This window comes from Oryctolagus cuniculus, chromosome 8 (assembly GCF_051225735.1).
Source record: "Oryctolagus cuniculus isolate XC-2025 breed Fujian yellow rabbit chromosome 8, ASM5122573v1, whole genome shotgun sequence".
Lineage (NCBI taxonomy): Eukaryota > Metazoa > Chordata > Mammalia > Lagomorpha > Leporidae > Oryctolagus > Oryctolagus cuniculus.
Window position 1 is genome coordinate 96,374,628 of NC_142874.1, and position 12,343 is coordinate 96,386,970.

The 12,343-nt window shown below is 48.9% G+C and overlaps 1 protein-coding gene across 5 annotated transcripts in view; it reads left to right on the top strand.

The window, feature by feature from the left end:
* Positions 1–609: 609 nt before the first annotated feature.
* Positions 610–12,343, top strand: part of TSPAN5 (tetraspanin 5) — a 201,263-nt gene continuing 189,529 nt past the window's right edge. Inside the window, exon 1 of one of the 5 annotated variants that reach the window (XM_051820160.3) lies at positions 610–1,077. In XM_051820160.3, the coding sequence (XP_051676120.1) occupies positions 997–1,077 (81 nt within the window). In that variant the 5' untranslated portion in view covers positions 610–996. Of the gene's footprint in view, positions 1,078–3,455; positions 3,721–3,802; positions 3,896–12,343 lie in introns of those variants that run through there. The other 4 variants (XR_016212399.1, XM_089303074.1, XM_089303073.1 and 1 more) reach the window with 4 other exon arrangements.

Here is a 12,343-nt window from a genome sequence, read left to right on the forward strand (position 1 = left end):
AAGGCTCCTTTGGGCCATTTGTCCGTCATCGTCCCCATTTCGGGGTGAATGTCCCGTCTCCTCATGCAGGTGGGCAGGACGGGTTGGAGTCACACAGGGAGCCCTTCTTTCACAAGGCCGGTGATCTCAGATTCTCTCTCCCTTCCCAACAGCCTAACCCCGAGCTCAGCGAAATCCACGACCTCGCTCCTCTGCTGCGCAGTGGCCTAGCCTCGCCTCTCGCCACACAGTCCGGGCATACGAGGGGGCGTGAGTGTGGTCACACCCGGAAGGGGTGCAGGCGTCCCTCCATCCAGTGCTGTGTGCAAATGCGGCGGCGACAGGCACTCTCCGCTCATCAATCCCGGCCCCTTCGCCAGGCTGCTTTCCCAATGGGCGCGCTCGCCGGGCGCCCATCCCACCTACCCCGCAGCAGGGCTCGCCGGCCGGGGCGCTCGGAGCTGGCCGGAGAAGGGGCGGGGAGCGGTAGAAAGAGGCGGCGGCTACGTGGTGCCACGGCCGCCCGCCCGGGAGCGCCCCAGCCCGTGCGCGCGCGCGCGCCTCGCCAAGGCTCGGGCGGCGGGCGGCGGGCGGCGGGCGGAGCTGCGGGCGGCGCGGGCGGGGCGAGCGGCGGGCGGGGCGAGGGGCGGGAGGGCGCGCGAGCCGCGTCTCCGCCAGCATCTGCCGCGGCCGCGTTTGCCCGAAGCCCGGGGACGGACCTCCGCACCCGACCGCCTGGCGCGCGGACGCAGGCGCTCGCCTTGTGGACGCGGCCAGCCTCGGAAGCCTCGGGCTTGCAGCGCGCGGCTTCTTCGCTTGCTCGACGCGACCCCGGCTCTGGCGGCCTCGGCGCGCGAGCCGCTGGAGGTGCGGGAGCCGCTCTCCTGCTGCCGGTCCCCGCACGGCTGAGCCCGGGCCGCCCGCGCTGCGGCCCCGAGCCCCCGCTCCCTCCCTGCCGGGCCGCTCCGGGGCTCCAAAGTCGGGCAGCCGGGGCAAGTGTCTTCATGAACCCAGAGGATGTCCGGGAAGCACTACAAGGGTCCTGAAGTCAGTTGTTGCATCAAGTACTTCATTTTTGGCTTCAATGTCATATTCTGGGTAAGTTGGAGCGCTCCTGGGATTCCAACTACTGTGGCTGATGGGTTTCGCGGCGATTTCCCCCGAGCTGCTCGCCGCCTTTACTTTTCTCAGCCCTGGGGGCGCTTGCTCGAGCCGGGGACAGGCATTAGCCTTCCGCCTTCCCAGGGTGCGCGTCGGAGAGGGACGCGTTTAATCCTTCCTGGGAATGGGAAGAGGGGGAAAAGAAAAAAAAAAACTGAGCCGGGAAGGGGGCACCCAGGCCGTGGTGGGTGGCTTTTTAAAGAACGATCGCAGGGCTGCAGATGAGAGGAAGGGCTGTGCAGTTTGAGAAATGAGCAGCTACACGAATCGGATTCGCTCCCCGTGGGATACGGATGTCGGGCAGAGCGTGGTGTCATAATGGGGGAGGCTCACCGGGCAGAGCCGGCCTGGGGGTCCACCTTCTCGCTGGGCTCTGATTGGCCGAGGGCTGGGCTCCGTGTTTCCGCGGCTGGTCTGTGCCATGCTCAGCGTGTGTCTCCTTGCACCATCTCGGGCTTTGTGTGGGATGCAGATGCCGTGGTGTGTAGGGCTCTGGACGGTGCACGTAAATAACGCTTCCTGCGCGCTCTTGCCCCTCGGCTGGGAAGCGGTCTTTTGCGTAATGGACTGACCGGCCAGTGGGCTTGCGGGGAGCAGGGACTGATTTCTATATATATCATTGTCGGCATCATAACAAGTCCTCGGCCACAGACGCTTCCTTGGGCTCGCGCCTCACGCCTTCCTTTTTAGAGGAGTGACACGGAGCCGGCCTTTTTTATTTATTTTTTCCTGGAGGTTGGGGGACCTTGGGGAGATGCAGCAGAGGAGGTGTGCGAGATTCGGTTTCTGGGAGGCACTGCGAGAGCGGATGTTTGAACGCCAGACCAGAGCCCTGCTCGGCTTGGCGCTACCTTGTGCTGGGCACCTATTGTAATGAGGCTGGGACGCCTACTCTTTTGTTTTGTTTTGATTCTTTCTCCTGATCTCGCAAACGTGTTCAGCAACCAGACAAAGAGTTCTGTAGGACTAGGGGAGAAACGCTGGCTGGAAGACCGTGTTGTTGTTCCTCGCCGGATCATCCCGTGCCATCCTCTCCTCCCTGGGCAGCCCCCTCCCCGGGTGGGGGGAGGTAAAGATGGTGTCCCTCGGGGTGGAGGGGGGTTCTCCAAGTTGCCCTCCCTTGTGAGGTGAACAATGATCCAACTGCGCGGTTGAAAATGAGCCACAGCAGCATGAACACACGGTGTATTTAGTGTGGATTCTCCTTGAATTTGAGCTGTTTGCTGTAAATATACGCATCTGTGAGAGTAGTCGTCTCCACAGCTCTGTATGTATGTGTACACACACACACACACACACACAGACACGCATTTCCTACCATATTGTACCAGATTGTTTTATTTTCTCTTTTCTCCAGGAGCGTCTTGCATTGGTCACACATGTTTTGTGAGAGGCAATGGAAGGGATTGGAGCTCAGTTTGTGTGTAGGCATGGTCTGTCCTCTGGACTCAGAAATGAGGAGGGGAGGTGGGAGTAGGTATCCTGTCCAGTCCTTCACAGGCAGTTTGATTTTTTGCCAGTGGTTATATGTGATTACTGTGCCACTCTTCTCTATCTTTACTTCTTCTGGATCCAGACCCTTGCCCTTTCGGGAAATGTTTGTAAGTGGTGGGTACATTTCTGAGATATCATGGCTTCTTCTTCTTTTTTTTTTTTTTTTGAACTTGAAAGTTGGTGACTTTGAGAGGCAGAGGCTACTGAGTTGGGATTGGCCCTTTTTGGGGTAATGACTCCAGGCCTCTTGCTTCTACTTGAACACTTAACAAAGTTGCGCATTTCAGCTGCCAGGCAACAAAAAGCACCCAGGGGGGCTTTCTGTGCAGTTTCATTGCAGAGACTAGCAAAGAAATAAAAGGATATGGGCCCGTTCTGCCGCCAGGTTGGTGTCATTTTGTAAAGTGCACAGGGGCAAAGGTAGCCCTTTCTCCACGTTAGGTTGCTGCAGAGCCTCTGGAGTTGTGGAAGGCTCTGAAGAATCGCAGGGTGTTGCATGGAGAGTTCCAGAATGTGTTGGCAGATGGAGAAAGTCTTCAAAGGGGCAGATGGAACTTTTATGGGAAGCCTGGGAAAAGAGCAAGGCTGGGGAACTAAACCAACCACCTCAGGTGCCGACCTTATGCGGGACCCCATCCTTTGACCCTGCTTTCTATGCACACTCCCCCTCCTTTTTGTACCTAAAGCCTCTCTTTCAGATACCCCCTCATACCTCTCCTTTTCTTCTCCCTGCCCTCAAATTACCCCACATCTAAATTTCCCAGGTTATCCGTGCTGTAGTCTCTAGTGCTGATCAGTAGGAAAACAGCTGTGTTATTTGGTTAAAGTAATTCAGACTAAGGTGTTAGTGACTGAAGAACTGGGGTCAAGAACTTGGTTACCTGCTTCTGCAGAGCTGCAAACCTCTGCTCTCTACAGAGTTGCCACCTGCCTGTGATTGTCAAAAGCGGCAGGATTGGTGCTGCTCCCCTACAGGTGCCAAGAGAGATTACTAACAGAGACTATGGTTTCCTGACGTTTTATTCTCACACTGAACTGTTGGAATACATTTGAGATACACTGAAGATGCTGGGAGGGATAGTTCTGGTAAGTTCTGATAAAATACCATGGAACATATGGCGGCACCAGCCCTAGGGGTTTGGTTCCCTCGCTGAGCAGCAGTTTGTGCGGCAGTTAATTGCCCTGGGCTTCTGTTCTCAGCTGTGAAAAAGGAGGAGCTGGACGAGTTGCAGACTTCTTCTCAGCTTCGGACAAAGACTGGGTCTGTCTGGTTTTGATACGCTGGGGAAGAAAAATACAAAAGATGAGCATTAATATAGAATGGAAATAGCAGATACTGGGCCTCTTGCAAAATTACAGACTCTTTCTCTTATTGAGACTTCTAAGACCCAACTTTATTACTGTGGTTTATTCTCCAAGATACTTTGTTTAAAAAAGCTTTCACTGATTTCTTCTTGCCCTTTCAATAGGTAGGGTATGGTATGCATGCTTCTCTCCCCACGATGAATGTGATCTAGTAAATGTATTTTTATCATTAGGATTACACTTTCGTGTGTAAGATCCAAATCTTTTTGTACAACACTTGTAATGGTATTCTGAGTAGCAACGTCAACAACTTGTACAGATTCCTTTCTCATTAGTTATCACGAGATGGTGGGGAAGGCCTTGTTTTCCCTATTTTTTTTTTTTTTATCAAAACAACTTAAGAGAGAGGGAACTGATTTTATTGCGGGTATCACCATGCCAGGACGTTTCTTGGAAACCCTAAGACTACTCAGGAGTAGAGAAGGGAGGAGAGAGTTTTACTTTAACATCTATCCTTTTGGGTCTTGAATCCTCACATCCCATCACCCACCATTAATAGATGTTTAGCTCAGGACTCTTGGAATCTGGCACTGATACTTTGCTGTTTCTAGACAAGTCAGCTGATCCCAGGATTCTCGCTACTTTATTGCTGCATAACAAGCAACCCCAAAACTTTATATCACAGCTCACAGTTCTGGGACTTGACCAGGCTCATGGGGAGGATCCTCACTTGGGTCTCCTGTGCAATTGCAGTGCGATGCGGCCAGGGCTGGAGTTATTGCAGAGTTCCCTAGGGCCAGATGCGCCCTCATGTGACTGGCAGCCAACGTCCACTGACAGCTCAGCCAGCCTTGTTGGCTGGAGCGCCTGCATGTGCCTCCTTCTTGTCTCTGACACTGGAAGAAGCAACTTCCAGGTGAAGTTATACCTGGATCTGGCACAGTGTCAGTTTCATCTGTTCTGTTGATTAAAACTCTCATGGAGCCTGATCAGTTTCAAGGTGGGAAATGTCAAAGTCATATTATAGCAGAAGGTGATGTAGATCGTGACCATTTTTGGAAAATACAGTCTGGTGCATTAATTTTTTTTCTAAAGGAGGGATGGCATTATGTAATGGAGTTGTAGTTTCAAGGATGCCTCATGATTTAGCAAATGGTGGATATCATTATTGTTATTATCCTCAGATGCCATACTATTTCCATCCTGGGTGTAGAACTCCAAGGAGGCCTCAGGCCTCATTACTGCCAGGTGATGGAAATGTCCTTCAGATCTGCCAAGCAGACGAGGCAGATGGATTCAATAGGTTTTATCATGACTTAGGAAAAAACACACATGGATCAGTGGAAGCCTTGATTGACTTGGGAGAAGGAAGTCATTTTTCTGTTCTTTTTGCTGTAGAAGGATTAGAACAGCCTTGGAATACTTGAGGCCAAATTTCACGTTAGATATGCTTTCAGATATTATACTGTGTCTTCCACTGGAGGTTCATCCAGGGTTGATGGCAGGATGTTGCTTCTAATTTACTTCCTCGGGGCTTGAATTCAGCAAGGAGCGAGATTTAAGGAACCTTGGGGGGGCATCAAGTCGGAAGCCTTATCTTATGATTCAGTATAAATTGCAAGATGTTCTGGGATGATGATACATCAGCAGTTTATAAGTCATAATTTTTGTTTTAATTTGCTAGACATCTGTTAGCTTCGATGGCAACCATATGGGAGTCTAAATTGCCTTTTGAATTACAGGGAGATGGTAGAAAGAAAGCTAAATATGGTTATGAAAGTGTCATGTGAAAAAAAGCTTAAGAAAGGTGTACAATCTCTGGGGAGGCCGTTGAATGCCGACTTTCTGCTCTGGCCTCTCTCTGTGGGTTGGGAAGAAGGCGCCGAACATTCTCACTTGTTAATTGAAAAGAAGCCAATGGGGAAAAGCTGGAAAGTCAAATCATGTTCCACCCACCAGAAAATTGCCAAGGTGAGCTCATGGAGCTGGATCACTTGGCCCTAATGTCCACAATAATAGGAACTTTCCGGCAAAAGGCAAAGCTATGTGCATTTTTAACAGAGCTCTACCAAGTTTATGGATTATGTGTTTCTTACAAGCATCTTAAAGTCTCTTAGAGTCATATAATGATATTTTTTGTGAGAGATGAAGAAATTGGAGTACAGAGACATGGAATGACTTTTGAGCTATTGATGAGCATCAGGGTTTGCTTTAGGATTAGGTCTCTTCTGTAACTATAGCCCTAGCTTCTTGGTTGGGATCTTATTTTAGAAGATGCTTGTTATTCTAAAATAAAACATCAAGTAAGTCATTTACATCTGTTCATAATTGAAAAGTGATAAAGTTTTTGCATATGCCACAATTAACACCACCCACAAGTTACAGAAACGTTAGGATGGAGATGTTCTTAGAGATATGATAGAATAAAAGTTAGTATGTACTATACTGAAAATTCATAAATGAAAAGGGGGTATTAAGGACAGCATGGCTGAGTCATATGTTTTCTGTCCGTACTCTGGTGACTGTCTGAAGATTTCTAACTTCAGGCCTCTGAATCATCTGCTCAACTGGACTGTAAGGGCCTCAAGTGTGGGGATTGTGTCTCTGTCTTCTTTTTAAGCCCGGTGCCTTGCAGTTTGTCTGAAACACTGTAGGTGTCTAATAAATGTTGAAGGAGCAAATTACAGACACGACGGAAAGTACGGGGGAGTCATCTCTAACCTCCTAGCTGGTGAAGCGATTTCCTCTGTAACATCCTGCCAACCTCTCTCCCGGGAGCTGTCATCCTCCTAATTTACTGTTGTTGATTTTCTTGTTTTTATTTTGGAACAGTCTCAAACCCACAGAAAAATTGCAGTGGTACAAAGAACTTGTTTTTATCCTGTAGCACTTGAGGAAAAAGTTCCTGGCATGATGGACATCACACAAACGCTTCCGTGTCTATATCCTGTAAACTAGGTAGTGCTCTTAGATAACCACAACACAGCCGTCAAAGCCAGGAAATCACCATTGAGACATCAGCCACATCCATTCCATAGGCCTCATTTGAGTTTCCCAGTTACTCCTATTGTGTTTTTGAAACCAGGTCAGAATCCAGGTCAGAACCACACATTATGTTTCGTTCTATCTTTTTAGTCTGTGTCAGCCCCTTGCTGTCATGGTCTTGACACATTTGAAGAGTATGAGCTAGTTCTTTTGTCCCTCAATTTGGGCTTGTCTGCCACTTCCTGAAGCTTCGATTCAAATTGTGTCTCTCTGGCAGCAACAGCACATAGTGGTGTTGGGTTTTCCCCAACGTATCCCATCAGAGGGCGCTGATTTCTCTCTGTCCCGGTTACCACTGTCACATGACCCCCATCCAGTCATCCAATCTGTAGGGCTCGTGAGGATGGTCACTTGGTTTAGGCATTGGCTGCCAAGCTTCTCCACCATACGGTCACTCTTGTCTCTCTGGAGACTTGTAAATGCTTTGTGACAAGTTACGTCAAGACTGTGTCAACAGCCCATTCGTCCTCAGATTTTCAATTAATGGCATCAGTGGGAACGGACGGCCTCCTTGTCTCCTGTGTGTTAGTCTGTGCTCTTGTCAACTACGTTGGTGGAGAGGGTTGTGGGTCTGGCCAGTGGCAGTCCTTCCATGCTGACTCTGTGCCTTTTGACTCCCATCCGTATCTGAGGACTTCCTTGCTTTCTGGCAGAACAAGTTGTTCCAGGCTCATCTTGTAATTTCCCTAGGTCGTTGTTTAGCATCAGTCATTTCTCCAAGGAGCCTTGGTTCTTTGAAAATAGTAATTAGAAACCAAGATCTGGTTGCTTGGTGTGCTCTTTGCTGCTCGAGTGTCACTGTCCTGGGTTTTCTCACTGGACAGAACTATGGAGTGAGTATGTATATGTATATGAGTATTCACATTTGCATCTCTGGTTCTGTATCTGTCTATGTGTCTTAAAGCATAAGTTCACAGCGATACCTCATATTCTTAATATCAAAGGGTTTATTATAGTTTTTTCCCCTTTCCTTATTTGTAGCTGCCTTCCTTGACAGTGGAATTCTTGGTTTGCATCAATCTTTGAAAAAAAAAATTTTTTTAAATAAATTTGAGAGATGGAAATCCCCAGTCTGCCAGTTCACTTCCCAAATGCCCACAGCGGCTGGTGCTGGAGGAGGATGAAGCTGGGAACAAGGAACTCAATCCAGGTCTCCCACGTGAGTGGCAGGGACCCAGTTACTTGAGCCATCACTGCTGCCTGTTAGGGTCTACATCAGCAGGAAGCTGGAATTGGGAGCCTGCGCTGGGCCTTGAACCTGGGCACATGGACATCCCAACCAGTGCCTTAGGCCAAATGCCTGCCTCTTCTGTGATTCCTAACAACTTACTTCATTAATCTCCCTGTAGCACCCTGCCCTTCCTTCTGTGGCTGTCTGACATTTCTGCCTGCAGATGTGCCAGAAGCCTCACAGCCCCATGAGGTCTCCTTTCTCACTTGATTACTCTGCTCTGGGCGTCCCGAGCACGGCTCCCGGTGTGTCCTGGCACAGAGGCCTGCCTCCCTTGGTCTCACCTGAATGGCATTAGGATGGAAAGTCTCAGGAAGGAGAACGGGTAGGGCCTAAGTTACTCCTGAGTGATGTAAAGTAAGACTGACCTCCTTCCCCATTGTCCTTTGTATTTAAAGTTAGCCGTTAGGTCACTCCTGACCTTCTGTTTTCCATCTTTAAGAGCTCCTGGTTTGTCCGTGGGTTCTTTATATACTGTGTCTAGATTGTTTTTAGCCCTAGTCCTGGTGCATTGCCTGTGGTCCCACTTGGCTGCACCGCCATTAAGGTAGCAACCAGAATGGAAGACATTTTTCACAGGCTCATCCCAATATCCAGAGTGCAGCGGGCTGTTACTCTCCAATTCTCCGATCATTTTCTAGGCAGTGCTGGGCCCGGAGGCAGGGACCTCTGCTGTCACGTGGATTCCACTTGGAGTAAATCACTCTCACAGATTAGAGAACGGCGCTCAGTTGCTCACCTATGAAACTGGGAAAATAATTTAGTGTCCAGTACTAAATGAGATCCTACATATGAAAGTGCCTGGTAAAAGGTAAACTCTCCATGCAAATATTAGTTATTAACCCAGGCCAACCTGCGCATGGCTTCCGCTGGCTGCCAGGAACATTGCTGGCTGGGGTTGCTCAGACTGAATTTCTAGTGAAATGAAACCTCACCTCTTTTTGAGTGGGCGTCTGTTATGCCCATCTCCCTAGGCTTAGTGCTAATCAGATGCCCTAACCCTTCAGTTAATTACACGAGTTTAGATTTAGTACCATGTATTTCTTCACTTAATTGCCTTGCTGTGGTCAAATGGTTTCCACACGGTGCTGCTGGCAATGCTAGGCTTCCTTGAGGTGTGAGTGGGTGGGCTTGGGGGTGTGTGGGTGAGAGTGCTGAGCAGATACACTTCTGACCTCTCCTCTGGAGAAGTCAGACCATTAAGTTTGATCTTTTGGGATACCATGAAGAATTTTGCTTGAAAAAAGAGATCTGCTTACATTTTTTTAAATAAAGAAAACCATTTATTTGAAAAGGAAGAGAGAGCGAGAGAGAAAGGACAGAAGGGAAGAAAGGAAGGAGGGAAGGGGAGGGAGAGATCTTCCATCTACTGGTTGACTCCTTTTTATTAACTTTTTAAAAAAGATTTATTTATTTATTTGAAAGGCAGAGTTACATAGAGGCAGAGAGAGAGGTCTTCCATCTGCTGGTTCACTCCCCAAATGGCTGCAACGGCTGGAGCTGGGCCGATCTGAAGCCTGGAGCCAACTTCCTTTGGGTCTCCCATGCGGGTGAAGGGGTCCAAGGATTTGGGCCATCTTCTGCTGCTTTCCCAGGCCGTAGCAGAGAGCGGGACCAGCCGGGTCTTGAACTGGAGCCCATATGGGATGACAGCACTGCAGGTGGCAGCTTTACCCACTATACCGGCCACTGGTTGACTCCTTAAATGTCTGCAACAGCTGAGGGTGGGCCAGGTCAAAGCCAGGAACTCATGTGTGTGGCAGGAACACTGGTGCAATCATGTGCTGCCTCTTAGATTGCATTAGCAAGAAGTTTGGTCCAAATAGGAGCCAGGACTTGAACCCTGGGACTCTGATATGGGATGTGGGCATGCCAAGCAGAACTTAACTGCTGTGCCAGGCCCATTCCCAGATGTTTTTGAATCTTGATGGGCAAGGTATTGTTTGAAATTGCTCCTTGTATGCGTTTTTAGCTCTCATGTGTATTCGTGCATGAAAGTCCCTCTCACTAACTGTGGGTGACTTCTGAAGGTCTAGTTGATACTTCACCCCTTTATAGATAATAGCAACTTGATTAGTAAGTTAGGAAACTTGAGTCTTCCCACTGGGAGATCTGATTCTGTACATTCATCCAGGATGGGATAAGTGGAATTAGTAATTAAAAAAAAAGTCCTGCAGTGGCTGGCCTTGTGGTGTGGTGCGTTAAGCTGCAGCTTGTGTTGTTGGCATCTCCTGTTTGAATCCTGGCTGCTCCTCTTCTGATCCAGCTCCTTGCTAATGCACTTGGGAAACCAGCAGAAGACGGCCCTAGTACTTAGGCTTCTGCAGCCCACATGGGAGACCCAGGAGTTCTGGGCTTCTTGCTTTGGCCTGGTCTAGCCCCAGCCGTTGCAGCCATTTGGGGAGTGAACCAGCAGATGGAAGATCTCTTTCTCTCTCTCTCTGTCACTCTGCCTTTCAAATACATACAGTGAATCTTTAAAAGAAAAATTGCAGTGATTGTGTCACTCAGTGCAGGGCGAGCAGCTCTGGCTTTCTGTCTGGGGAAGACACAGCTTCTCTACCCCATGGCTTTTGGGAGGAGGCCTGAAGTGGCACAGAGTGGTGATTGATTTCACAGCACTTGAAGCTACTGCTCTCAGCTTACAAGAAAAAAAAATGTAGCCTATTTCATCCTTCATGGGTTTTTTTTTTTTTTTATTAATCTCCAAATGCCAGTTTGTTTTTGAATGTGAAAGCTCTAAAAATGAAAAAAATCTCTTTAAAGAGTGCTTCTCGCACTGCAATTAGTATGCGAACAATTAGCATCATCTAGGGATGGAAGCTTGTTATTTATTTGACAGGCACAATGGAAGAACTCAGCGTTTTGTTCCTTTGCCCCAGTTGTCTGGGACTGTTCTGTGTCGTCAGCTGGATCTAACTGCAGACCCTGCCTTAACCACAGCAAACCAGCCTCCCCTTCAGAAAACCAAGCCCCCTGCCACTGTGGCTCTTCCTTCTAGCCTCTGTTAGACTGAGCCTCCTACTTGGCCTCCAACCCTGGCTCCGCCTTTGCCGGGGAGAGACTTGTTCTCTGCAGCTCGGTTCTCTGCAGCAGTTTCGGAGCTGTTGCTGGAGTGCTGGGAAGGGACATTTCTTCTCCCAGACCCCAAGTTGCAGCACTGTCCCGGAGGCAGCTGGCAGCAAAGCCCACATGGAAGACTCAAACATGATGTTGGCAGTTTTCTTTAGGAAGAAGTTTCAGTGTAGAATATTCAGAGCATGCTTAATGAGTTTCGCCCGTTATTTTCCTTTCCTCTCCCTCTTCCTCTTATCCGTTGTTATTTTTTTTTTTTAAGATTTATTTTATTTATTTGAAAGAGTTAGAGGGAGGAAGCTGGCAAGGGGGAGAGACATAGAGGGGGGAGAGAGAGAGAGAGAGAGAGCAAGCGCGCGAGCTTCCATCTGCTGGTTCACTTCCCAGTTGGCACAGGCATCCCACATGGGCAGCGATTCTAGCCTTAGCTGATCCCATTCTGATCCAGTTCTCTGCAATGGCCTGGGAAAGCAGTAGAAGGTGGTCCAAGTGCTTGGGCCCCTACATCCACGCAGGAGACCTGGAAGAAGCCCAAGGCTTCTAGCTTCGGATCGGCTCAGCTGCGGCCATTGCAGCCATTTGGGGAATGAACCAGCGGATAGAAGACTTGTTTCTCTGTCTCTCTCACTGTCTATAACTCTACCTCTCAAATAAATAAATAAAATCTTAAAAAAAAAAAAAAAGCAAGAAACAAGATGCCTGCATCCCATATCAGAGTGCCTGGGTTTGAGTTTTGCCTGTGCTGCCAATTCCAGGTTTCTGCTAATGCACACCTTGGGGGCAGCAGTTGATGGCTCAACTACATGGATCCTTGCCACCCATGTGGGAGACCTGGTTTGAGTTCCTAGGTTCTGGCTTTGGCTTGGCCCAGCTCTGGCTGTTGCACTGGGAGTGGACCAACAGTTTGGAGTTCTATCGTTTGTCTCTCTGTGTGTTTCTTGGCCTCTCATATAAGTAAATAAAAACTTAAAAACAATTTAAAGCCAAAAAACTTCACGGTAATGATATCCATAGGAACATAAAGGATTAACTGTGGATTGGCAGGCATCATTT